At 44.5% G+C, this 24,051-nt stretch overlaps 1 protein-coding gene across 50 annotated transcripts in view; it reads left to right on the forward strand.

The window, feature by feature from the left end:
- TCF7L2 (transcription factor 7 like 2) overlaps positions 1-24,051 on the forward strand; it is a 200,875-nt gene that overhangs the window by 8,529 nt on the left and 168,295 nt on the right. For 33 of the 50 annotated variants that reach the window (XM_069567163.1, XM_069567123.1, XM_069567166.1 and 30 more), the window contains exon 4: positions 5,728-5,796. The exons of the other annotated variants lie outside the window; for them this stretch is intronic. In XM_069567163.1, coding sequence (XP_069423264.1) covers positions 5,728-5,796 — 69 coding nt within the window. The remainder of the gene's footprint in view (positions 1-5,727; positions 5,797-24,051) is intronic. 50 annotated transcript variants of the gene reach the window in all.

Raw genomic sequence — 24,051 nt, forward strand, 5'->3', positions numbered from 1 at the left:
TCCTAGGATAGGCTGTTTTCTTCCTTAGGCATATCTGATTTGGGGCTGGTAATTTGGTCTTTTATATTTTATTCTTTTTTTTTTTTTTTTGGTCATGAAGTAGCCCCACACAACTCTTTCTGCAGGGAAAAGGGATGGCTGTTAATGGGATCAGCTCTGAAGGAGTTAAAATTGCTTGCTAAAGTTTGGCATCATGAAAATAAATTTGAGGCCTGGTAGGCATTAGTAAGGCACAGCACATTTACAGAGCTTAATTAGTACGAACTGTAATTGTTCATGGTCTGCCAGAAGAAGTAATGTTCAGGAAAAGTGAAGTCCTTCTCTTGGAGTCTTTAGTTTGAAACCGATAAATCACTTGCATATTTGTGTAGTGATTCAAATAGAGCTAAGACCTCTCCCATCCCAACATGTGGTAAATTGTAAAGTCAATGAATTGCAGATGTAGGCTACAGTGAGATTCTCTAAGAAAATGCAGAATGAATGGGAAAGAGTGATGCTATAAATATTTACTGAGAAGATAACTAGGTTCTTGCGTGCTGGGCCAATTATGATGTACTAAATATATTAGCAAAATGCTTTAAAAAATCGAGAGGATTTGTGTGGGTCTTTGGGTGGGTCGGTTTATTTGGGAAAGTGAAATAAAAGGCACTATGTTATTGTCCTGTCAGTTTTATTAAGCCTGAATCACAATGGCATACCCAGGGAAGGACACGTGAAACCCACATTAATGCAAATTAATTCGTTATGAGTTGCAGCACTGTGACTGCTAAGTGGAGTAATGACGGGGCATTATTTTAAGTGTTAGTGTAGCAACTTTTAATGAGAAATGCTGTGTTAGGAACATGTCTCAGCACTTTAGCCCACGTGTGTTTATATGCTGGAAATGTGTTTTGGACAAAAGCAGGAAACTTGCTTCACTTTCTTCTTCTCTCCCCCAAACAGTTTAAGAACTGTAATTATGGTTTGATGTTTAAAGAAAATCATCTAATTTTCCCTCAAAAAACAAATCCAGAAATGCCCATCACCATAACCAAGTTCCACTGTAACTTTTTGCAGTGACTGCACCACAGTAGGGAAAAAATAAATAATAAATGTAGCTACGCTGCCCCCCCCCCCCCCATAGACCTATAGATACAACTTTCTCAAAGTGATTTTCTCTACCTTTTTTTTTTTCTTAGAGAATTTTGGTCTCAGGCAGTGTTGCAAGTCAATACTTCTTTCCCCTAATGTGAGTAGGTGGATGTGTATGAAAGCTGTAAAAGTTAATGATCGTTCTCTGACTCATGGCTGATGGTTTCAGGTTGAGGAAAAGAGAAGAAAAAATTAATGAGGGTAAATAGACATTTGATGGAACGTCGAGACAGTAGGAGAGATTGTTCCTGTGTCTAAAGGCGTGTGTTTTGTTGTAGCACAATTTCTGGAGAAAGCCAGGAAGAGAAAAGGGGTTGCCTTTGTTAAGTTGTTGTTTTAGGAGGGTACAGATGTTCTGTGTCTGGATCTTTGCAGGAATGCTTAAGCCTCCATACCTACCAGTCTGTGCTGGTTTTGCCTTCCCTGTAGAAGTTAGAAGCCCCCTTGGCACTTTTTAAAGGGGTAGGGAGACAGACGCCCAGAGACCTGGTCAGAAGTTTATTTCCCACTAAATGTAAGAGGCTCCCAGCATAGGGCTTGGGGGTGCTGTCACTGTCCTGAAAAATGACTGGTGACCTAAGAAGAGGTCTTAGATCTACTTAGGCCCCTATTTTGTCTTTTATGCTAATGACATGTAAATTAAAGGTAAATTAAAGGCACTTACAAGTGCCTTTTGGTGGTAGCTACAGCGGGGAGGAAGGTGAACCAAGAATTCCCCTAAACTAGAACTTTTTAGGAAATGAATCTGGATTTCTTCTTCTTCTTTTTTTTTTTAATAGAAAGCTAGGTGATTCATAAAAATGGAAATAAAGCAAATGCTCCCCCTCTTCCCAGTTTAGTGGCGTGAGTAGGCATACAAAATTAATCTTCATCCTACAGGAAGTTCACTTAAGTGTTGGAAAACCCAATGGAGAGTTTCAAGTTTTTGAGTTGCCTTTGAGGATGAGATCTCTGTGGCTGAAAAAGCTGCACTGCTTTTCTCCCATCTCTGGGTATCTCTATGGCTTGTGTTGGAAACATCAAAGTTAGGGCCAGTAGTACTTAGAAATGAGACAAGATAAATCAAGATAGGATTTCTTGATAAGGAAGGTGGTGGATTGTGAACTATTGGGTTTTGCTTTGCTGGAGAACGTGTGCCAGGCTGTGCAGAGCGCTCCATGGCTCTTTCTCTGGGGGAGACATGGCTGGGTCATCTGGGAGTGTTAGAATGGTGGGTGGGCTTGGCCACTCTGAAGAAACACACAGGAAGGGAAGGTGTATTTTGTTGCGAGTTTCACAGGAAGGCACAACATGAGAAGTACCTTGGAGTTCTCATTTGGTGTTGCTTGAGGAGGTGGCTGGGATCGGGGCTGGGGGTGGTGGGTAGGCACCACATTAGGGCATGGTGCAGGCTCAGGGCATAAGAGCCACAGTTGCTGGATGCAGAAGTGATGGACAGTGCTGCAGGTGACCAGAGCAGGGGGGGCGTCCCAAGAGTCCAGGCATGGGGGAACCTGGTTCTTAAATCACATAAGCCTTAATTCGCCTTCTAAGATCTCTCAGCCTCCCCGTATCTTCCAAAAACAAACAAAAGCACAGAGGGCCAACCTTCTCTTGTTCTTTCTTCTAGCTTTATACGGAGATATACATAAATTATTGTTCCATCTTAGAATGCCAAGTTTTTACTGGGTCCTTGTATTTTATCTTCGTCTTAAAAAGCTACACTATAATGAACAAGGCATCCCTGTGTTTTATAGGGAGGGAAAAAGCCATTTAAAGAGTGTGTTTTAGAGGAGAGTATTTGGGAAAAGAGGGGGTGGAAATGCAACAGAGAAATGAGAAAATTTTAAGTCTTCGTCACTGTTGCTGGGGGAAGTTTAGCTCAGAATCTCTCCAACACAGTGGGTTCTGGTTAGGAGTGAAGATCTGATTGGAGCTTGTGCTGCATGGATTTAGGAGCTGGTCAACGTTGTTTGGTGTGCCTGGACACCTGAGGAATGAAGTTACATTGCTTGGGGACGCAGATTGGTGTGTGTGAAGGTGAAATTAGCTTTGTCCTGCCAGATTCTTAGGGCATTCCTGTTGAGAATCTGCCTGCAAGTGCAGGAGACCTGGGTTCGATCCCTGGGTGGGGAAGATCCCCTAAAGGAGGAAATGGCAACCTGCTCCAATATTCTTGCCTGGGGAATCGCATGGACAGAGGAGCCTGGCAGGCTACAGTCTGTGGGGTCCCCAAAGAGTTGGATACAACTCAGAGACTGAACAACAATCAGATTCTTAAGGATCTTGGAGCTGCATTTTTTACTGTCTTAATTGTATTAGTAGCTTACTCTTTGGAGTTGTGTTGTTAAGTATGGAACCGGACAAGTGAAAATTGAATTCTGATTAGCCACAGTTTCACTAATTTGTTTGGAAGGCCGTGATCGTATGAAATTTTGTTTCCGCGATGTCTTCTTAGTTATCAGGTGTCCATTCAGTTTTAATTGATGATAGAAGATTTCTGTGATTACCCTGAGTGCAAGATCGCCTCAGGGCTCCGCAGGGTTTGTGGGAAGAAAAGCCTAGACAAGTTTCCATTAAGCTCTGCATCAGGCAGTTGGAAAAGGGAAGAATAAAACCGGCTGAAAGGGAGGACGAGCTTTCAGTGTTGCCTTCTTTCCTGAGCGGGAGAGTCCCCCGCTCCACTCGACCAGAGCTGGTCTCAGCCAAGAATTCCAAACTCGCAGAGGAACCTGTCCCGCGCACAAAAGTTGTTTTAACACGATGCACAATTGTCACAGTAATTAGTCCAATCTCCGCTTACTGACTGGCAGTTTTCACAAAAAGGACGGGGGGGCCGAGGGGGCAAGTTCATCTGTCTTCTGCGGGGACTCACTTTGGATGAATAGCTCCTGAGTGTGTGTGTTGGGGTGCCGCAGCAGGGGCAGCTCTGTGCATGGGAGGGGTTTATCTCAGTGGCTCAGCCTTTATCTTTTGTTCTTTTTGGGAGTTGATTCATTACTCTGCATTGACAGGTAAAGGAATATGTATATGTGTGTATATATATATATATATATTCCCCCCCAACCTCTATTGTGCTCCCTTTTAACTTTGATTACTATTACATTTGAGACCAGGGGGACTCCTAATATATCTATACAAGCAGTGTTTTTTTGTTCATTTGGAAAAGACATAATGGTCTCAGAACCCATTGTATCCCCAACTGGGAACAGTACTACCTTATCCCATGAGCAGTATGGATTTAGGCTATTTAAAAACTTTTATTACTACTGAGTTGTGTTTAGCTTGACTTGGTTCAGAAGTTCTTATATGAATTCCGCCCCCACCCCCCAAATAAAAACCTATATAAAATGAATTTTTCTTACAGGGAGCAAGATATGAAATAATGGGGTCTAAAACTCACTTAGGCTAGGTAATGCTTTGCTTTACGGGAAGGTTCTGGTAATAGAAACAGTACAGTGGTCGTAATAGCAGTAGTTTGCTCTAGTAATACAGTTCTGTGTTTGGAAATGCAGCTGATCTGCCTATTGCTGTGAGGAGGATGGACAGCAATTTCATAAGACCATGTGATTCTTCATCATTTTTTCATTTATGGTCAATTAAAATGCATCTTCAGATATTGTTGAGACCTTTTGGTGATTGTTGTGTTGTTTATAAAATCAGTCAGCAAATGGTGTTTGTTTTCCCAATTGATAGGAGCCCAAGATTAACAAGTATTATTGGGGAAAAGAAAAATTTGGAGAGCCATCTTGGTATTCCTTTTTATTTGGGGCTACCCACTTCTTTGATGGGGGATCTATAGGTCTTCAAGGGGAAAGGCCCAGGAGAGACTTTAGCCTTCTGCTGTGGCAGGGGGCGGTGGGGGGGCCAAGTCTGGGTGAACCCAGGGCATACCTTTACCCTTGGGCTCCCGAATAGGTGGTCTTCAGAACTTTCAGTGGCTCTTGGGCACTGGTTGGCTCCCTCTTTGGGGAAGTGTGGATTCCTAGAGTGCGTGCGGGTTGCAAGAGCTGTCCTGAGCTGTCCTGGGACTGATAGCTTAGTCATTGTGAAAGAATGTATAAGGCATCGGGTGGCCCCTGAATTCTCTGCCTGCCACATTTGTTTTCCCCAAAATAGAATTCTGTTTGAGGGTGAGAGCCCAGTTATTCAAACTCTGGCAGGGGGAGCGGTGGGGGAGGGGCTTGTACCTTTGCAGTCTTGTGGCTTCTCACATCCTCTCTCTCCCAGTCTTTCCCTCTCGCCTACGTGTCGCAATTCTGATGATTTTTGCAGCACACAGTTAATTTTTCTGCAGCATCTTGCTCAGCACACTGGCTTCCTTTATGTCTTAATGGGCATCCGTCTTTCCTTTTCATGTCATTGATCCTCACTCCTGGCCCCCTCCACCTCCCTCCCTTTTGCTTATTGAATAGGTGCTTTTTTTTTTTTTTTTTAAACTTTAGATTATTATGAGCATCTTATTTATAGCAACAAATAAAAATACACAGGTCTTGATTGAATGCCAAGGCTGCAGTTCAATCTAGGAAGGTTTGTCTGCTATTCATAAACTGCTTAAGATGTTTTCTTGTAGTTTGTGACATAAGCAGAACGCTTTGATTTGGTTTCTTTCTACAGCTCCATTTTCAGTCCGGGAGCACACATTACTCTGCGTACAAAACGATTGAACACCAGATTGCAATTCAGGTAGGACATGCAAGAGATCCTGAAAGTTTGATTTGTTAATATGTAGGTCTCTTGTGTCTGTTATCCTCCACCCTTTCCCCAGCCGAGGTGATGATAATGATGGTGGGGATGCTGATGATGGTGGGGATGATGGTGGTGGTGGTGGTGGTGGTTGATGATTCTTTGGGGGAGGTGGGGAGCAAAGAAGAAACAAGGCAGAAGGAAAGCTGCTAAAATGATTTAAAGATAGAGAAAGCAGGAGAAACCGATGGTTTTTTTTTTTGTCAAGAGCATCTTGATCAGGCACGATGGGCACATGGACGCCAGTTTGGCTACTGTTTTTTGCTTCTGGAGGGGTCTTAAATTGGGAGTCAAATGAGGTGACAGTGTGAACGGGAAGAATTAAGGGGGATGAGATGGGAGAAGAGGCTGTGTGACAGCCAGAGAGTTGTTTCCGGTGGCTCAAAATCATGTTAAGTGGTGCTAAGAATATCACTTTTGACCTGATTGTTCTGAAATGTTGATTTCTCTCGGACTTGTTGATATATGACACTGGAAGTGCTGGGAGGGAAAGGCGACGGAGCTTCTGCTGAGTGTCCTGTTTCCTGCTCACGTAGTACTTCCATTCTCTTAAATCCAAAGGCTAAACAAATCACGGACTAATATAGACTCAGAGCTGAACTGATGCCAACAGAGTGCAGTAGTGGAGGGAGACCAGACTAACACGATTTTCGTCTGTCTGCCTGGCCCTGGCCAGGATGGATGGACCTCACGGTGTAACTGACGGTGCCGAAACTTCTTGAGCCCTTCCGCTTCTGCGTTAACCCTTCGAGGGCAGGTGTTTGAAACTCCTGGGAGTGTTCAAGTCTGGCTTTGGGGTCGTCTCTCCGTGGAAGTTGGTGTCGCTTGGTGATAGCATTTCCATTCTTCCCTTGCGTGTGCAGATAGATAACTTGTGTGTGCGTATGTGGTCCACAGCCACACCGTGTCTTTGTAGCTGTGCTGTTTCAAATCTATAACTGCCTGGAGAAGACTTTCCAGTAGCCCTTGGCCCCAGGTCCGTTGTGAATTATTCCGTCAGTGAAAAGTAGGGCTCGGCAGACACGGTTATTCGGTTGGGGCTCTAGTATTGTGTACTCATTTCAAGGTGACAGTAGCTTACGTTAAAAACATTTTGATTCCTTCTGCAGTTGTGCTGCTGACCCATGTGTGTGTTTTAGGGGGAAGTGCAGCTCTTTGATAGTGGCCCTCCACCCCTAGAGGCTTCCAAGGCTGCTGTTCTTGCTGGTCCTCTCCCTGGGGGACCCTTTTTCCTTTTGATGAACAGCACAGTGAATTTTGCTCCCGGAAAAAGGTACAGGCTCAGGGCTTGGATGGAGAACAAACCCAAACCCTAACCCATGGTAAATGGATGAGGAACAGTGTCCTGAGGCCCACGACATCTCAGTAGCGTGCTGGGAAGTCCTGCTGCCCAGGGTGTGGGAGTTGTCGAGGTTGGATAGCATCATGACCCTTATCTTGATGTGGAAAGGCTGGCTGGGGCCATGTCACTGGGAGACGAGCCGAGACCAGAGCAGCTGTTGTGTCTTTACACCCGTTGCTGAAGCGTCCCTTGTTAGACCGGGCAGTTCATCTTTCTCCAAACCACCTGGCACGGTGCGGGCCATGTGAAGCGCATTCTCAGGAGGAAGATGGAGTAAATTACAGAGCTCATTGTTTGGAGGACTGAAACCATTGCTATTCCTCCATGAACAGGTAGTATTGTTCTTCCCTGCCGAGGCCTGATGCCCATGTGGGCACACAGAGACACGTTTTATGAGAGACCCAGCACCGCCATGCCTTTGCATATTCATTCTCCCCCAGTCTCTGCTGGACCAGGACAAGGGGAAGCCAAGAGGTGTCTAGCTGTGATTGTAGTTTGATCATCAAAGGCTAAATGGCAAACCAAAACAAAAGAAGCAAAGGGAAAGAAAGAGGAAACCTCAGACACAATAAAATTGTCCCCCAGGCACATGGCAGCCAAGTAGCCAGTCGTGGTGGAACAAGAGGATGACCCTTCTTTGGTGCAGAGTGGAGCGGATGTCTTCCCTATCCCCCATTCTCCACTAAGGCTTACATGCGACGTGCTTGTCAGGGCAGAATTTTCTTCTCTGGAAATAGAAGACTGTTTAGCCTTAATACATGCTGTATTTCAATCTGAGCTGAGCTGGTTGCTCTCCTAAGCTATACCCTAAAATAACCTCGAGTAGTATGACACCACGTATCACATGAGATTCCCACTCCTTTCCCTTCCCGTCCCTCCTGTAATCTCAGGACTTGGCCAAGTGCAGCGCTTATATGAATGGCTTCTGAGTGATTCTGTGCAATGGACATGAATTCGAGCAAACTCCAGGAGGTGGTGGAGGACAGAGGAGGCTGGCACACCGCAGGCTGTGGGGTCTCAGAGTCGGACGTGACTCAGTGACCAAACAACAATTACTGAGTGATCCTGTGAAGGCGTCATTCTTCTAAGAGATTTGGACACAATATCACGTGATGTGTTGGAAGCTTCCCCACTCTTGAGAATCTCCTAGCTCCTCTCAGTTTGAAAAGACAAGAGCAGCACAGAAGCCGTATTCATCCTAAATGGTTAACACAAGTATAATTGAAATACAAATTCAAAGGCCTTCAAAAAAAAAGACATAGATATTTAATTCTCTGGACTTGTAGAGAGTTTTATTGAAGTACAGCACAGTGCACAGATTTTTAGTGGAGAGGTGGATGAACTTCTTATTCTTACTTCTGTGATCATCCATGAAACCATCCCCCAGCTCAATAGGTAGAATGGGGTGGAATGCTTTTTCCATAAAGGGCCAGACAGTAAATATTTTAGGCTTTGTAGGCCAAACAATCTCTGTGGCAGCATCTCAACTCTACTATTGTGTGTGAAAACAGCCAAAAACAATACCTAAGGGAATAGGTGTAGATGTAGCTGGGTCTCAATAAAGCTTTATTTATAAAAACAGTGGCTAGACTCGACCCATAGGCTGTAGTTTGTTGGGCCCTGCAAAAGAGTATTACCAACTCCCCTGCAGTCTTGCTTATTCAGAGTTTCCCCCCACTGCTGGCAAAACTTTTTGCTATGGATTAGTTTCATCTATCACCATGGATTAGTTTTGCCTGCCTTTTTAGCGTCTTAGAAATGGGATTGTGTAGAATACAGTCTCATGTCTGGCTCTGCTCAGCATTATGTGTGGGTTTCATCCCTGTTATTTCCTGTAGGAAGAATTTGCCCTTTTTTTTTTTACTTTTAAATTATCACTTAATATTCCACGATGTATGTGTCCTTTCTGTGCTTTAGGATATTTGGGTTCCTAATGGATATTTGTTCCTGTGTCCCGCTGTTACGAATAGAAGGCCCTAGTTTCTTTCTCACCTGCATCTTTCGGAGGACTGTATGTGTTAGGCTCTGTTGTTCAGACTCAGGAGTAGACGGTTGAGTCATACGTCTTTTGCTTGCATTGCCCTTTTAAGAGAGACTTGAACTCTGGATTTCAAGTGATGCTATTTGAAATGCACCAACATAGTAGTGGTTGGGTATGTGAGTGATACATAGGAAGGGGAGCAGTAAAAAGATCTCAGTGGGGTCAGAGGCCAGTTTGCCCAAGCTCCAGTGGCCCCAGCTCCTGGGAACTCCTCGCACTGCCTCTATTAACCTGGAAGAGAACATGCAGGCTGAGCGCAGAGGTGGACCCAGGGGTCCACCTTTCCAGTGCCTCCCAGGCATACCCTGTAGTTGACTGGGATAACTGTTTAGGCACTATCTCCTCTGCCTCCCCAGAGAGAGCTCTTCCCACACTCCTTCCAACCCCATGAGCAGTGTTGGAATCAAGGTCAGGACCCACAGAAGACACTTCCCTTGTTTTTCAAAAGGGCGACTTCAGAACCAATTAAGCCTTTGTTTTAAGAGTATTTTGGCCAAAGGTTGATGTTTTAACACCAAGTCAGATGTGATTTAGGAAAAAAAAACTCCACACGCAGCAAAAACAAACTGTGTAGACCTTTCTTGGTTGTTTTTCTTTTCAGATGTGAAGTGGTTTGTGTGTGTGTGTGTCTGTGTGCATGCACAAAGACAACTAGGAGAGGATCCAGAAGAAATGGGCCGTTTTATTTGTTTACACAGCTGAGCGGTGGAAACTCTGCAGTGGGTGTTGCTTTCCCTTTCATCCTCAGGCTTGCAGGCTTCCATCCGAGTTCCACCAGCCCATTCCCTTCTGCTTGGTCATAGAACTCATCTGCCATGATTCAGTATGGCTCAGGGACTCTCCTTCGGAGCCTGGGTACTTTGTGGAGCCAGCGAGAAAAAGGACACAAGTTGGAGAGTGTCCTTGTTCCCTTTTAGTCCTTTAGTCTTGAATGTGAACTTGACGCAGAGTCTTGTCTGAGTCTTAACATTGTTAAGATTCCTGAGGTGCTGTGGCTCAGAGTCCATCTCTTTCCTCCACTACTGGGTCGTTGGTGTTTGTGATAAAAACGGTCAGTGAATTGTACCAGTGGGTTTGGGTGGGATGTTTGAGAGGGCTTGGCCTTTCCCCAATTCATGTTTCAAGCGGTCATCTCTTGTGTTCGAGGCCCTCCCTTGCTCCACAAGTTTCCTGGCCTTTCAGGTTTCTTGAGGATTTGCTGTCTTCCCTGAGGAGCAAATCTGGGCTAAGAGGAAGAACCCCAAGAAGCAGCTTCAGTTCTTGGTCCAGTTCTTTAGTCCCGTCACCAGACTGGCTGTGAGACTTCATGTCCACTTTCCACAAGGAGTGCGGTTTGTGTGTGTTTATGTATGTGAAAGAGAGAGAGAGACAGACCTAGATGCCATTTCACTAGAGTAATTTGACAAGGCCTCTGGCTACCAGTTTAACTTATTCAAAAGATTCATTCATTTGCTGTGTGGTGCATTTTAGCCTAATTGTCTAATTGAAGTCCACACCTCAGAAGGCTTGTTCATTCATTCAGAAATATTTATTGTGAATTATGTGTGTGCCAGGCTCACGGGGAGTTCATCTGGGAGCTTCAATTCTAGTGATGATTTGGATACTGATTTATAAGCACCCCACTTGGTCCAAAGATTTACATTTTTAATCAGGGTTCTGAGTTTGGAATTGCTGCCCCAGAGGCTTCTGAATCAGTCAATTGATCACTTATCTGCTGCCCAGTCATTTTCTCTTGCCAAGTAAAAATTGACGGCTGGCCGAGTATTTGATGGGTAACTTTTTCTCGTTTTGAGTGAGAAACTAGACTGCCCTTGGGTTCTGATGAGCTTTTGAGGCCTTTTTTCCCCCCTGATTATTCGAGGAGAACTAGATACTTTTGCATGGCTCTTGAAGAGGCATTTCTTTTGTTTGTGATAGAGCAGCTTGGGCAGTGATGTGCTTGGTCTTAGGGATGAGAGGCAGTAGCAACTGCTGATAGTAATAGCAGCTTCTGCTTATTGAATTCTCCCGACGTGTTGGGTCTGGTGTTAAGTGCTGGATGCGAATTATTTATTGATTCTTCATAATGACACAGAAGGAAACCCAAATGGTGTAGCTACTCTTTACCACCATTATCCCCGTTTTGTGAATCAGGAAATGTAGATTCAGACGCCAGAGATGTTTTGCCCATAGATAGTCAGGGAATTAGGATTCAAACCTGGGCAGTCAGACTGGAGAGAGCCTGTACTGCACAACCTTGTGCTGACTTCTCTCTGCTCAGAATATAATGCCCAGTGAGCTCTGGGGTTCCTAAAGCGGTGGTGACGAACCGGCCCTCTGAGCTGTATACAGAGGAACCATCTGGGAGGGGCTCCGAAATACAGAATCCTGGGTTTCAACCCCTTTGAGGTCCTCAATCATCACGAATGGTCTCTGTTTCACATATTGGAGCAAGCATCACCTGGGAAGTGCCAGGGGGGTTTGTTGAGACCCAGATTGTGGCCCCGCCAGAGTTTCAGGTTCTGTAGGTCTAGGTAGGTCCTGACATTTGCAGCTTTAGTAGATTTTCAGGTAAGATTGATGTCCCTTCTCTGATGATAGCACTTTGAGACCCACTGAGCAAGGGCAGCATTTCCAACTCTGGTTTCACATCACAGTCCCCAGGGGAGTGTTAAAGACAATGTCCCCGCCAAGGGGGATGTTGAAATCTGTATCCCAGCCTGCTCTTTGGGTGATTCTGATGCATGTTGTTACATGAGAACAACTACTGTAAAATCTCTTGTTTGTTCGTTGGCTTATTTTAGCTTGACTCTTTCCCTGGGGGAGAAGAGACTGGGTTCAGAGTTCTAAAAGGATGTCCGTTCAGTGGTGGGAGTCTTCTCTTTTGAGAGCGTTTCTTTACCAGGTAATCTCGGTGGTGGTTATTGTCCTTTGAGTTATTCAGTGCCAGTGAGAGAAGGAGGGACTCTGCTGTTGCTGTGTGAGGGCCTATGGGAGCCTGAAGCTGAGGGGCCTGGCAGTCTTAAGTGCTGCTCAGACTTCCCTTGCTGTGAAAAGGCAGATGTGGAATCAGTTGTTCGGGGGTGGGGCCTGGGATTCTGCATTTCTGACGCACTCTCAAGAGGGGCTAACAGTCTTGGGTCCTAGAGCACTCTTGGGAGGGGAGTAAAGGCAGAGTCTACTTTGAAAGACAAGGAAACTGAGGCACAAAGGGGTGAATTGGTTTGTCCGAGCTCCCACTGCTTGGTAGAAACAGGGCTGAGAACAGGAATCCAGGGGTCCAACTCGGCTTAATATCTATCTTTCAAGGAGAAGTTATCCTCTTGTCTGAGCCAAGAGCAGTTGCATTACATTGGCCAGATAAAAGAAAACAGTCCAGTTTTTACTTTCTGGTTTTTAACTTCTATCTGTTCTAATTGCATCACTGTATTTGTACGAGTTGAGATATTTGTATCTGTTCATTCTCCACCATATTAAGGCATTTGGGGCCCAGCCTGCATGGCCTCTAAGAGGGCTGATGAGGATACAGAGAGAAGGTCTGTTTGTTTGTTTTTGACTAGAGCACCCAGAAAGGATGGAAACAACTTTGATCAGCCATATGTGTCCCCCTTTTGGACCATAGCCAGTAGGTGTAAAGGTCTGGTCTGTGGCAGTCAGCTGGTTGCATTGTCTTAGTAACTTCATTTTATTAAAATTTTTTTGCAGCCCTTTATTTATTTACAATTTTATATTAGAGCATAGTTGACAAACAATGTTGTGTTAGTTTCAGGCGTACAGCAAAGTGCATGTATCTATGCTTTTTCAAATTCTTTTTCCATTCCGGTTATTGTAGAATATTGAGTGGCGTTCATAGTGCTATACAGTAGGACCTTGTTGGTTATCTCTTTTGAATATAGCAGTGTGTACATGTCAATCCCAAACTCCTAAGCAGTTTGTGGGATCTTAGTTCCCTGAACAGGGATTGGACTCGGGGCTCTAGTAGTGAAAGCCCTGAGTCCTAACCATTGGACTGCCAGGGAATTCCTAGTAACTTCATTTTATAAGTTGCACTTAATAATAGTATTTGCTTTTTATAAAGCCCCTGAAAATCGTGGGGCCATTTAGCTAAGCACAGACATTTTTAAGTGGGTTATGGTTGACATTTGCAGGCTTATCAAGCTTAGCACTTAATTTGTTTCTGGAATTGGGTTTGGTTGCGTGGTATCACATCCTGGTCAAACTGATAAGTGGCTGCAATTTTTTTTTTTTTTTGAATCATTTCCCTTGGAATCTCAGGATACTCTTCTATTAAACAGAAATGGAAGGCCATTCTTCCTGAAGGTTCTGCCAAAACCTTTGTGGGGCGGGGGGGTGGGGGGGGGTTGGCAGGTTAATGTTTTAATGAATAATACAGTGAGACTTTAAAAATATGTAAAGCCTAAAAGTAGGCAAAGGTACTAAATGAAACATGAGAACTGAATATTTGTGGACTCTCTGAACCATCTTCACAAAACAGTGTTTTGAGGTGCCAGCCAGAAAGACACTTGGTTGCACCAGCTTCTATGCTGATTGAGGCCCAGGCCGGATATTGGCATGTCCTTGTGGGCTGGATGAGATATGACGCCTTAGTGCAGGCTTCTCCACCACAACACTCTATTGACATTTTGGACTGGATGATTCTTTGTTGCACAGGAGACTGTCCTGTGCATGCCAGGATGTTTGCTTAGCATTGGCCCTGGCCTCTACTCTCTGCGTGCCACTAGCACCCAACAAAAACGCCGCGGCCAAAAATGTCTGTAGATCTTGCCAAATGTCCCCTGGGGGCCCAGATTGCACCTGGTTGAGAACCACGGAGCTCAGTTTATCAGCGTAGAGTGAGCACCCTGCCATTAAGGCTGTGGGAAATTGCTTTGCCTGTTAAAGGAACAGGTACAAGTGTGTTCAGCTCATGCTTCTGGAGTCAGATAACCTGGGTTCAGATCCAGTTTCTGCCAGACCTCCATTTCCTAATCTGCAAAATGGGGATGATGCTGTTAATAATGGTGCCTGTTTTCAGAAGGTGGTGGGGAGATGAAGTACCATCAGGTCTGTGATGAGGTGGGCAGGGCAGTGGCACACGGACTGATACATACAAGCAGCTGTTTTTAACTGAGAACTATGTGAAGTACTCGTTTATAGATTTCGAATCTGCCTTATTCCGGCATGCATTGTATGTTTTTTATTTCCTGTCAAGAATATCACACATGATAAATTTGATAACGTGGACTATCTTTGCTGGGTAACAAAGATTTATGACTCCTGTTGGTTGCTGTTTACATTTCTCTTATGTCACTTGAAAATCCTGCCTTGTCCTTGTAACATTTTTCTGAGGTTCTGTCTTCTCGTTGTCTCCTTAGAGTGCTGTGCAGGAATGCCTGGGCCATAGTAGGTGTACGGCAGGGGAGTGAATGTGTTTACATACTGTATACTGTGGGCAGAAAGGGGACAGAGTATATAAAGTGGTATTTTTTCCCAAAACAGCCTGTTTCACAACATGAGAGGCCAATATGTATATTTTTTAGTACTCATCCAAATAATTTGAGATAGGCCTTCAGTCACTATGTAAACTTGAGTTTCTTTCTCAGGTATCTCTCGTTTTGATTTCAGTTCTCCTTCAGCACATGAATTTGGACCCTGTCTTAATGACTGTGGCATTGCTGAAACAATGCGTAAGCATGGTTGGACTGGTTTATATGTATGTGATTGTCTTCTAATTTTCAAGATGCTTGGCGTTTAGTTAACTTATTATCAGTATTTTTAATGACAAAGTAGTGTTATCCACTGGATTATAACATTTTCTCAGACTTTGACAGTTGTTATGGATTCTTGCTGGGGACTTAACAACAACAAAAAAATCATTCAACAAGCATTTTCCTTCTTGTAGATACACGAGCTTGCACGAGCAAATTTGTTCCTTTCTATTCCCAAACCTTGTGCCTCCCTGAATTTTGAGGTTTCGATGTGACGCTGGAATAATAAAGAACTGTGGTTGGCAGTCAGAAATTGTTCAAGGCTTGAAAATGAATGTGTGTGTGGTAGTAGCCCGTTCTTGGCGGGGCAGGAAGGTGACTAGGGCTTTGGTGAGGCTACCCTGTAGGGAAGATGGTCTTGTGTCAATAGTTTTTAAGTTCATTCAGTAAGCATTGCTGATGATTGAAATTGAAGAATTGTGAAGACAATTCATCTTGAGGAACAGAGAGCTGAGAGTGTGCGTCGGGCTGCTGGGAGCAGACATTGACATACGGGCCGTCATCAAACTAATTGTTGTTTGAATTACCTGTTATGATCCGATGACAAATCTGCCTTGCTCCTGCCACTGGAGCAGAAAATGTAGCTTGAATTGGCGTGATGTTAGCAAGTGTAAACTGTACTTCAACAAGATGGATAAACCCAATTATGGGGCAGACCTGTAGAGAGAAAATCCATTTAAATCTCGTAATGTTAAGCAGAGCTGTGTTTAATTCATTTGGACCAATTTGGGAATGATGTATGAGTGTGGGTGAGCATTAGTCAACGGGGGGACCGCTTGGAGGGAAGGGATGTGCGGATGCTGCTGGCTGCTTGGGGAGGCAGCTGGGGTGTCGTCTCAGCAGCCTGCACTAATGGCGGAGAAAGGCAGAAATGACAGAACAATGTACTAACTGCTGTCCGCAGAGCAGCGCTGTGTAAATGAACCAATAAGGAAAACGTGTGAAGCGGAAACGAGAGGAGGTGTTTTTCCTAAATGCTGCTGACAGTCCAAAATAGAAAGGAAATCTGAGGTTCCTCTTCTGTGTTTCCAGCTCCCCAACATCCTTGTGGGTTTCTCCAAGCCTTGTAGTAGGAAGCCTAGAAAATGCTCTTTCTAGTTCTTGGGTGATGATTTAAGAGAGGAAAAGAGAGCGAGAGAGAAAGAGAGGAAAAAGAACAGCTAAGTTTAAACTGATAACCTTGGGGCATTTGATTCTCCACTGGAAAGCGGTGAAGAGGGCGTGATTATTCTGAAATGCATATAGGGTGCATATCTGGAAGAGAGTTTGAAAGGGCTTGTCTGTTTAAACTTTTCTATTATTTTAAAATAGTTCTTGAGTGGTAACCCAGCTTTGTGTGTTGGGGGTGCTCAGTATCTACTGGTGAGGTATTCACCACTGGGCTTTAGCAAAGTCGAATTTAGAGCTAAAGACTGGTGTTCCCACAAGTCAGACTCATTAGGATCTATAAGGACTTTGTATTCTGGATTTCTGATGTCCACGCCCCCACCCCCCGCCGCCCCCACCCCGTGTTGGTTTGGTCCAGGGTGTTCTTAGAAGACTCTAGTTAGCCTCCTTTTATTTTGGGAGGAGTTGGTAAAGCCTCCCATTGAGTCTGTTATTGTTTGGTTTTTCTCTTTTGGTTTTGGGTTTTCTTCTTTCTTTTCTTTTGTGGAGTAGACTGGACTTGGACTCTTGGCTTGTTGAAAGGAGCATTTGAAAGACTGGAGTGTGTAAGGAGCTTGGCAGTGAACCGTCAAGAAATTCATGGGTGTGCACTCCTGCCCCCAGCCCATAAATCTAACCATTGGGAGTGCTGGTGTAGATGAAGGTTAAAGCCCTAGGAGGTTTTTTTTTTTTTTTCTTTTCTGTAATTGGGGTACAGGTCATTGTATATGGTTGTGGTATATACATTGAGTGTCCATTCCAGGCAACCTTTTTTTTTTTCCAGAGGCAAATTTATTACGATTTTGCTTCCTTTCTTCAACTCCATTGAAGAACCAATCTCAGGATGATGATAAAAAATTAAGACTTTACCAGTATGGCCCAATACTGAATCTGAATGTTCTGAACTAGTTAAGCAGTAGAATTTAGGCAGAACACTTGGAGATAATTTAAACTGTCATCTCCACCAAAACCCACCAGCACAGTGAAGCCGTCAGGTTGGCCTGCCTGTGGGTAGACCTCCCAGTCATTTCAGAATAAGTCATGTAGCTAAATGAATTTGGGAGAAACATCAAGATGGGCTTCTGAATCTCAACGAAGTTTCTTTGCACTGGAAGAAGGAGCATCCCTTGCATTCCGGGAGTTTTACGGGGGCCTCTGTCTGCTTTGGCTCGAAAGTGCTTTCAAGATTTATACTCCTGAGGGTTGGGTATAGACAGTGTACACTGGGCAGGCAATGAATCAGGGGGTTTTTGGAAAATAGACTCTTAAAGAAAAGAAAGCATCTACCGAGTGGGTAGAATGGCCTGTTCGTCTTAGGGGTAAGTCTTTTCAGGATCCTGGAGGGTTGCTTTCTTGACTAAGTTGTCCCTTTCTGAACAGAATGGAGCTGAAATCTGGCAGTCATGTGCGCAAAGGGGCATTTTTGCCATTTTGATTAGATCCTAAGATGTAACTATATAGTAAAAGACCTAGGAATACTTAAAATATGGTACAAAAATGAAATAGATAATATCAACTCTTTAGGTTAAAATTATTTTCTGTAGAATTAAAAAATTAACTTATGCCATCAACTTCTCCGTAAGAGATTAATTGATGTATGCAGTCTATAAGACAATTCAGGAGATGTTTCAGGATTTAGAGAGTTCTTCGTTTGGTTCCTATCCTTAAAATCGAAAGCAAATCTCGCTTCTTCTCTCCTCTTGGTCTCCAGTCACTTAGTTTTTATTTTGGAATCCAGCAGCATTTATTTCTTAATCATTGCTGCAGAAGCCAAGAATTTTCCTGTTAATTAAAAAAAAAACAAAAACCCTCACTGACCCAACATAGGCAGGCAATTTTTTTTTTTTTTGTGAAAGAGAACTTAAAGGAATGTTCTAAAATGACCCCAAGCTCAAGAGGATGTGTTTAGCAAACCACCAGTGTGGTTTGTGCACCCGATTTTGTTTTGTGTCTTTAAAAAACTTGTCACTTGTCACATTTTCACACTGGTGAGTGAAAGCAGATGACAAATGTCCCCCCACCGAAAACCTGATGTGTGAAGCCATTTGTGTCTGAAGGATTGGCACTCAGGGTCTGATTTCTAGAGGAAAAAGCTTCAGTCACATGGTAGACCCTTTTTCCTTGGAGGGGGTCCCCTGCCCCGCCTCCCCCACCAAAAAAAGGCAACAACAACAAAAAAAATGCTGTGTTTCACTCTGGTGGCTTTTTAGTTGGGTTACATTTGCCAGTTTATCTTCATCAAAAAATAAATCTGAATATACTTATCATTTCCCCAGAAGCACGTCACTCCTGCTATGATTTTGTCATTTGAGGAGAGTGTAGGAAAAGCACCAAAATCCTCCTTGTAGCCTGATGTGGGTGTCCTGCCTCCACAGCTGTTTTTGAAAAAAATTATTTATTATTTGGCTACACTGGGTCTTAGTTGCAGCCTGTGGGTTCTAGTTCCCTGACCAGGGATCGAACCTAGGACCCCTGCATTGGGGGTGTGGAGTCCTAACCACTGGACCATCAGGCAGGTTTCTTTTTTTAAAAAAAAAATAATAATAGAGTTATCTAGTGTTTTCTTCCTCTGCTCTTATTGGAATTTTTGGCCCAAAGGCTTCTCTCCGGGTCCCTGGTTTTGCATAGCAGTTACAGGAGCCCGACAGTGACTTGCACGTGACGGGGAACGGATGAGCTGACATGTAGAAAGCACACACACAAAACCACATGCCCCATGCAAAGCAGATATGGTTTTGATTTCGGCCTCCGTGGTTCTGTTATCGTTGCTTTTTCCGTGAGAGTGGATTTTTATCTTTCGACCGACTTCTGGTTCCCTCCATGGTTTGTGGTTTCTAGTTGCCCTCACGGCGCGTCAGCTTGGCTGCTTGGGAACCAGAGGTACCAGGGCTTCTGGGTTGCGGGAGTCTGAGGACAGGGAGCCTGGGCATGGCCTTCTCCAGGAATATTGAGACTGAAGATCTCTCCTGGAGCCCCAGTGCCCTGGCAAGTGGCTGCAGAGCCATTGTTCCCGTCCTGGTCACAGGCTCCCCACCTGGGGCTTCTCCTCTCTCTTTCTGTGTTGGTTATATAATGCCTCTAAGGACTATTTTGGAAACATCTAGACCAACTTGTGATTGATCTTCCTGTTCTCTGAATTTCCTCCGATTCCCTTGCTCTCTCCTCTCGTCTCCTTTGGCAGGAAATATTTTTTTCCTCATTAACGAGTTTCCAGGTCAGAATTTCCCATCGTGTATGAACTTTTCTTTATCCCAGCATTTGATTTCCACCATTTTCTGTTTCTTGATTTTGTTATTTTACATAAAGCCGAAAAGTTTTAAATTGGCAGATGGCTTCATGGCTCTGTGCCTCAGTTTTCGCGTCTGTGGAAAATGGGTTTCATAAGAGGGCTTGCCTGCTGTGTAGGTTTTTGTGAGATGCTGCGAGGAGATTTAGTCCAGCGCTTGGTCCACGAGAATGGTTACGTGGTGTGATTACTGTTACCAGTTGGGTGTCCCAGGAAACCCATCGGCCCCAGGCAGATGGGGACAGTGGATCACCCTGGCCACACTGCTGTTAACACTCTTGCCGAGGTGACAAGTTGGTGATGAATTGTGTCACACACCTTTTTCTGCTTTTTCTTCCCCTCTTGCCGACAAAAGAATCTGGCTCTGAGTGACTTCTCCCGTAAGAGAGTGGGTCGAGTCAGGAGACCAGAGTACCTTTTGAAGAGCCCTAGGGTGGAAGAGTCTGTTTTGTGACATAATTTATCTCCCTGGGGAGGGCAGACAAAAAGCCAATCGGGAGACTGGACTTCGAATTATTCAGCTTCTGATGGGCATGAAATTAGTGACAGCAAGACAGGAATTTGTGGCCTTTAAGTCGTAGGGCCTGCTCTCTTCTTTGGGCAAATGTCTATTGCCTCGAACTTCATTAAAGAAAATAGATTTTAAAAGGCATCCTTTTTCGGCCTTGAAAGGCAGAGGGGCTGGCTCCTGGCTTGTGAACCCAATAACTCTTACTTCTTTCTTTCTTTATAAGGGAGTTTCCTAGGGCTGCTGTGGTCAGGCTGTTGTTGGTCTGGATTTGTAATAAGCGTGTAACAGCCCCCTCCTCCTGCACTTTGCCTCAGAGACGAGCGGCCCTAGTGGGTTACCGAGGGCAAGAGGCCTGAAAAGCCTGTGATTGGAAGCCAGCTGCTCCGGGACGGGGTGCCAGCACCCATGGGGGAAGCGGGTAGCGTCTCTGCAGTTGAGTCCCTACGCACAACACAGGTCCCCTCGCTGAAACTTCTCCTGGTCACAGAATCTGCTAGTGAATGAGGAACTCAGGTCTGTTCACACTTCCACTTGGGCAAAAGTGATACAGTCGGGAGCTTGTCCGGAATGATTTATTCTCAATGGAGGTTAAGAAATGACATTGGTTCTTCCAATTGACTTGACAGCAGCCATTGTTTCTAACACCTCCTGGTTCCAGAAGGTCCAGTTCAAACCTCCCTGGTTTGCAGGAGGTCAAATTGACATGCAGATCTGGGAGACTGGTCTGTTCTCATGGCTCTCTCTCTCGAGCTTTTTCAGAGACCAAAATGAAAAGAGAGTGAAATATGAGAAGTCAGAAATCAGTCAGTGGACTTTGTTTTGGCTTTGGGAGGTGTAAAACAATGGATGAGTGTGTTTACGCTCTCTGGCCCTCCCACCTCCCTTGAAAAAAAAAAAAAAAAGACTTGTATTGAGCAGATTTGTTCATTAGAAAGGTATGGAATTTTTGTTGGCGTTGGCCAGACCTTTGTAGCTGGTCAGTGGCCTTGGGCTGCAGAGGTGCTTGCATTTTCTCCTGCCTCCTTCCTCTGTCGTTGGTAGCATCCTGGCTGATGCTATAGCGTTTATCCAGAGCAATGCTGGACCTTTTTAATTGGTCAGTGCCCCTAAGTGATGATTTATTCCATACCTCTCAGAAATGTCTTAATTTACTTCATCTAATAGTTTTGCCTCCTTTCTCTGCCCTCCTCCCCCCAAATTAACACCAATCGTAAAACTCTTTCCCCAGGCAGCACTTGGTGAGGCAAGGCATTTTCCTCTAGGGAGGACTTTGTCTTTGGGAAGGCAGTAGGGAAGAATTAATTAAGGCAGAGGGTGCAGCTTCATAATTAGAGTGAGGGGTCCAGGAGCTCAGAACACAGCTAGGTTTAAAGACACTGCATTGCCTGGCTGTGCAGAGCTTTCTTCTCTGGGTCTCAGTTTGCTCATCTGTGTAATGCCTCCACAGGATGTGCACAGTGGTGGGAAGCTGTGAAAGTGCCTTTTTAACAGGAGTTCAGCAATTTTTGCTGTAAAAAGAAGACATTCTAGGATGATGGATGAGGGCTCTGGCTCTCAAGTTAGACACAGCTGGGATCTCAAATCACACCCATTTAGTGCATGTAGGGTCTTGGCCAGTTCTGGAACCTCCCTAACCACAGCACAGCACTTTTATCTATAAAACAGGAACAAAAGGGATCTCAGAAGATTAAATAGGAAAACATGCATACAGTGGCCAGTGCTGAGTATAGATCTGCAGTGGTTACTTTTATTTAAAGGGGGTGATGTCTGTCTGCCTACCAGGTTCTAACTCTTGCTGAGGTACCAGTCCATTTTGCTACTAATGAAGGTGAGTGGACAGGCATCTTGGTGGATTTTCATGCCATCTTTTCTGGTTACATTGTTTCTGCTTCTCAGAAGTATCAAGAGATGAACTGTGTTCTCCTTGTCAAATAGGTATTTAAAAGAGGGCTTTGAAAGCTTCAGGATCATTCTATAGCAGGAGACAAATTCATTTTGCTGCTCAGGTTTTAACTCGTGTTTTAATTGTTCCCCTCCCCCCAACCACATACATAAACACATACATTGATTTCTTTCTTTTTTTTTCTTGTATTACTACAAGGATCAGTTTCTTCTGGCTTAATTCCAGAAACAACATGCCTGTCTTTTTTCATCGTTGAAGAAAAACAGTCTGAAGGCACTATAATTCCTTAAATTGGATTTCAATTCTTGATCCCCTTATGTTCGGTAAACAGAGTGTTCTATGAAACGTCATTGTTTAGGAGCAAGAGGCTGGCAGCCTTGCTTCTTCTTTTTTTATTTTCAAAAGGAAAGGGGCTGTGTTGGAGTCTTCTGGGGTGATGCTGTGGTTGGGGTCCCATAGAGGTGAATTCCATCTTTACTTGGGATGCAGGCATGAATCCCTTTCCAAAAAAAATGCTGGTGAAAGTTGGGAGGGCGGCCTGTCAATGAGTAGAGCGTAGCTTGGGGAGAAGCCTGCAGTTGTCTGTGTGTGTGTGTGTGTGTGTGTGTGTGTGTGTATGTGTATGTATATGTATGTATGTGCTTGGTAACTCTATTAATGCCATGGGCAGCCGCCACTTGAAAGCCTTGGGATTCCTATATTCAAATCAAAGGCACCCAGAAGCCAAGATAAAGGGGACAGTATGATCTTCAAAGATGAGGGGATAAAAAAGTAGTGGGAAATATTTTCTGGGTAATTCTGCACCCCCTCCCTTTTTTAAAGAAATATTAAGAGTGTCAGTGGCTTCCTCTCTTGGTGCTGAGGCTCCTCCGGTCAAGCCGTTGCAGTTTCTGAAGCCAGAGATGGATGACTAGGCGAAAGCCAAAGGGAAATGTCTTGGGCTGGTTCTGAACTCGTGGAGGAGTGAGTCAGCCCAGTGTTTCTCAGGATATTTCTTCCTCTCTCGCCTTTCTTCCTTTCTCTGAGCCAGTTTCACTGTGAGAGTGCAGGCTTGGCACCCACTTACCCAGGAACTGATTAGTTCCTAAAAGAAGCAGTGAGTTGATTGCTTACAGAGATGATGTAAGCTTTGCTCTGGGGTACATCAGCTTGGATTTCTCATGCTTTATCTTATAAAGCCTAAATTAACAGCTGGTTTGGTTTGAGTTCTCCGGGATCTGACTAAAGGATTAGAGTCCATTCTCAAGTGAGTCAATCTAGTTTAATTTATTTCAGGTCTATCAAAAAAGATCAATCAAAGCTCTTTTGAAAGTAAAGCTATAATCGGCCTGCACACTTAGAAGTCACTGTTGTTGCACTTATGTTTCTCTCTGGTGGAGAAGTACTCAGGCTGTGTTTCAGAGGATGTGTTAGGGCCTTTTCCACGTGGCCTTCACTCCCCCACCACTAAGATTTTGAGAAGGTGTCAAGTTCGAGAACTCCACCCAGGTGGGTGCTGCCCTGACCTCCTGCTCCCTTTTCTTTGGGTGATGCTTGATTCCTAGTTTGGAATAATTGAATTTGCTTCGTTGTTCAGTCGCTCAGTCGTGTCTGACTCTTTGCGACCCCATGGACTGCAGCATGCCAGGCTTCCCTGTCCATCACCAACTCCGAGAGCTTGCTCAAACTCATGTCCATTGAGTCGGTGATGTCTTCCCACCATCTCATCCTCTGTCGTTCCCTTTTCCTCCTGTCTTTAATCTTTCCCAGCATCAGGGTCTTTCCCAGGGAGTCGGCTCTTCGCATCAGGTAGCCAAAGTTACGGAGCTTGGGCTTCAGCATCATTCCTTCCATTGAATGTTCGGGGTTGATTTCCTTCAGGATCGACTGGTTTGATCTCCTTGCAGTCCAAGGGACTCTCAACCTGAACAAATCCAGACCATTTGATGTCACTGGTGTTGCTTCTGGGCTTTCTCTTGCAGAGATGGGTGGTTGAAGGTATGCTTTGAATTCTTTTTTTCCCAAGATGTCTGCAGTGGGTATGCAAGGCTGAGGTGAAGTGCTCTCAGCTGTGGTTGATCTAGGGTTTTGTGAGCCCCGGGAATTATAACTCGAGTTGCCCGTTTCTTTTGTTTCCATTTTGAAAACACTTATTGGCATCTGCTTGTCACTAACAACTCTTCTTCGTGATACATCAAGAGGAAGATCAAGAATAACAAAGTGGTTAAATGCTTGACTCT

This window comes from Ovis canadensis, chromosome 22 (assembly GCF_042477335.2).
Source record: "Ovis canadensis isolate MfBH-ARS-UI-01 breed Bighorn chromosome 22, ARS-UI_OviCan_v2, whole genome shotgun sequence".
Lineage (NCBI taxonomy): Eukaryota > Metazoa > Chordata > Mammalia > Artiodactyla > Bovidae > Ovis > Ovis canadensis.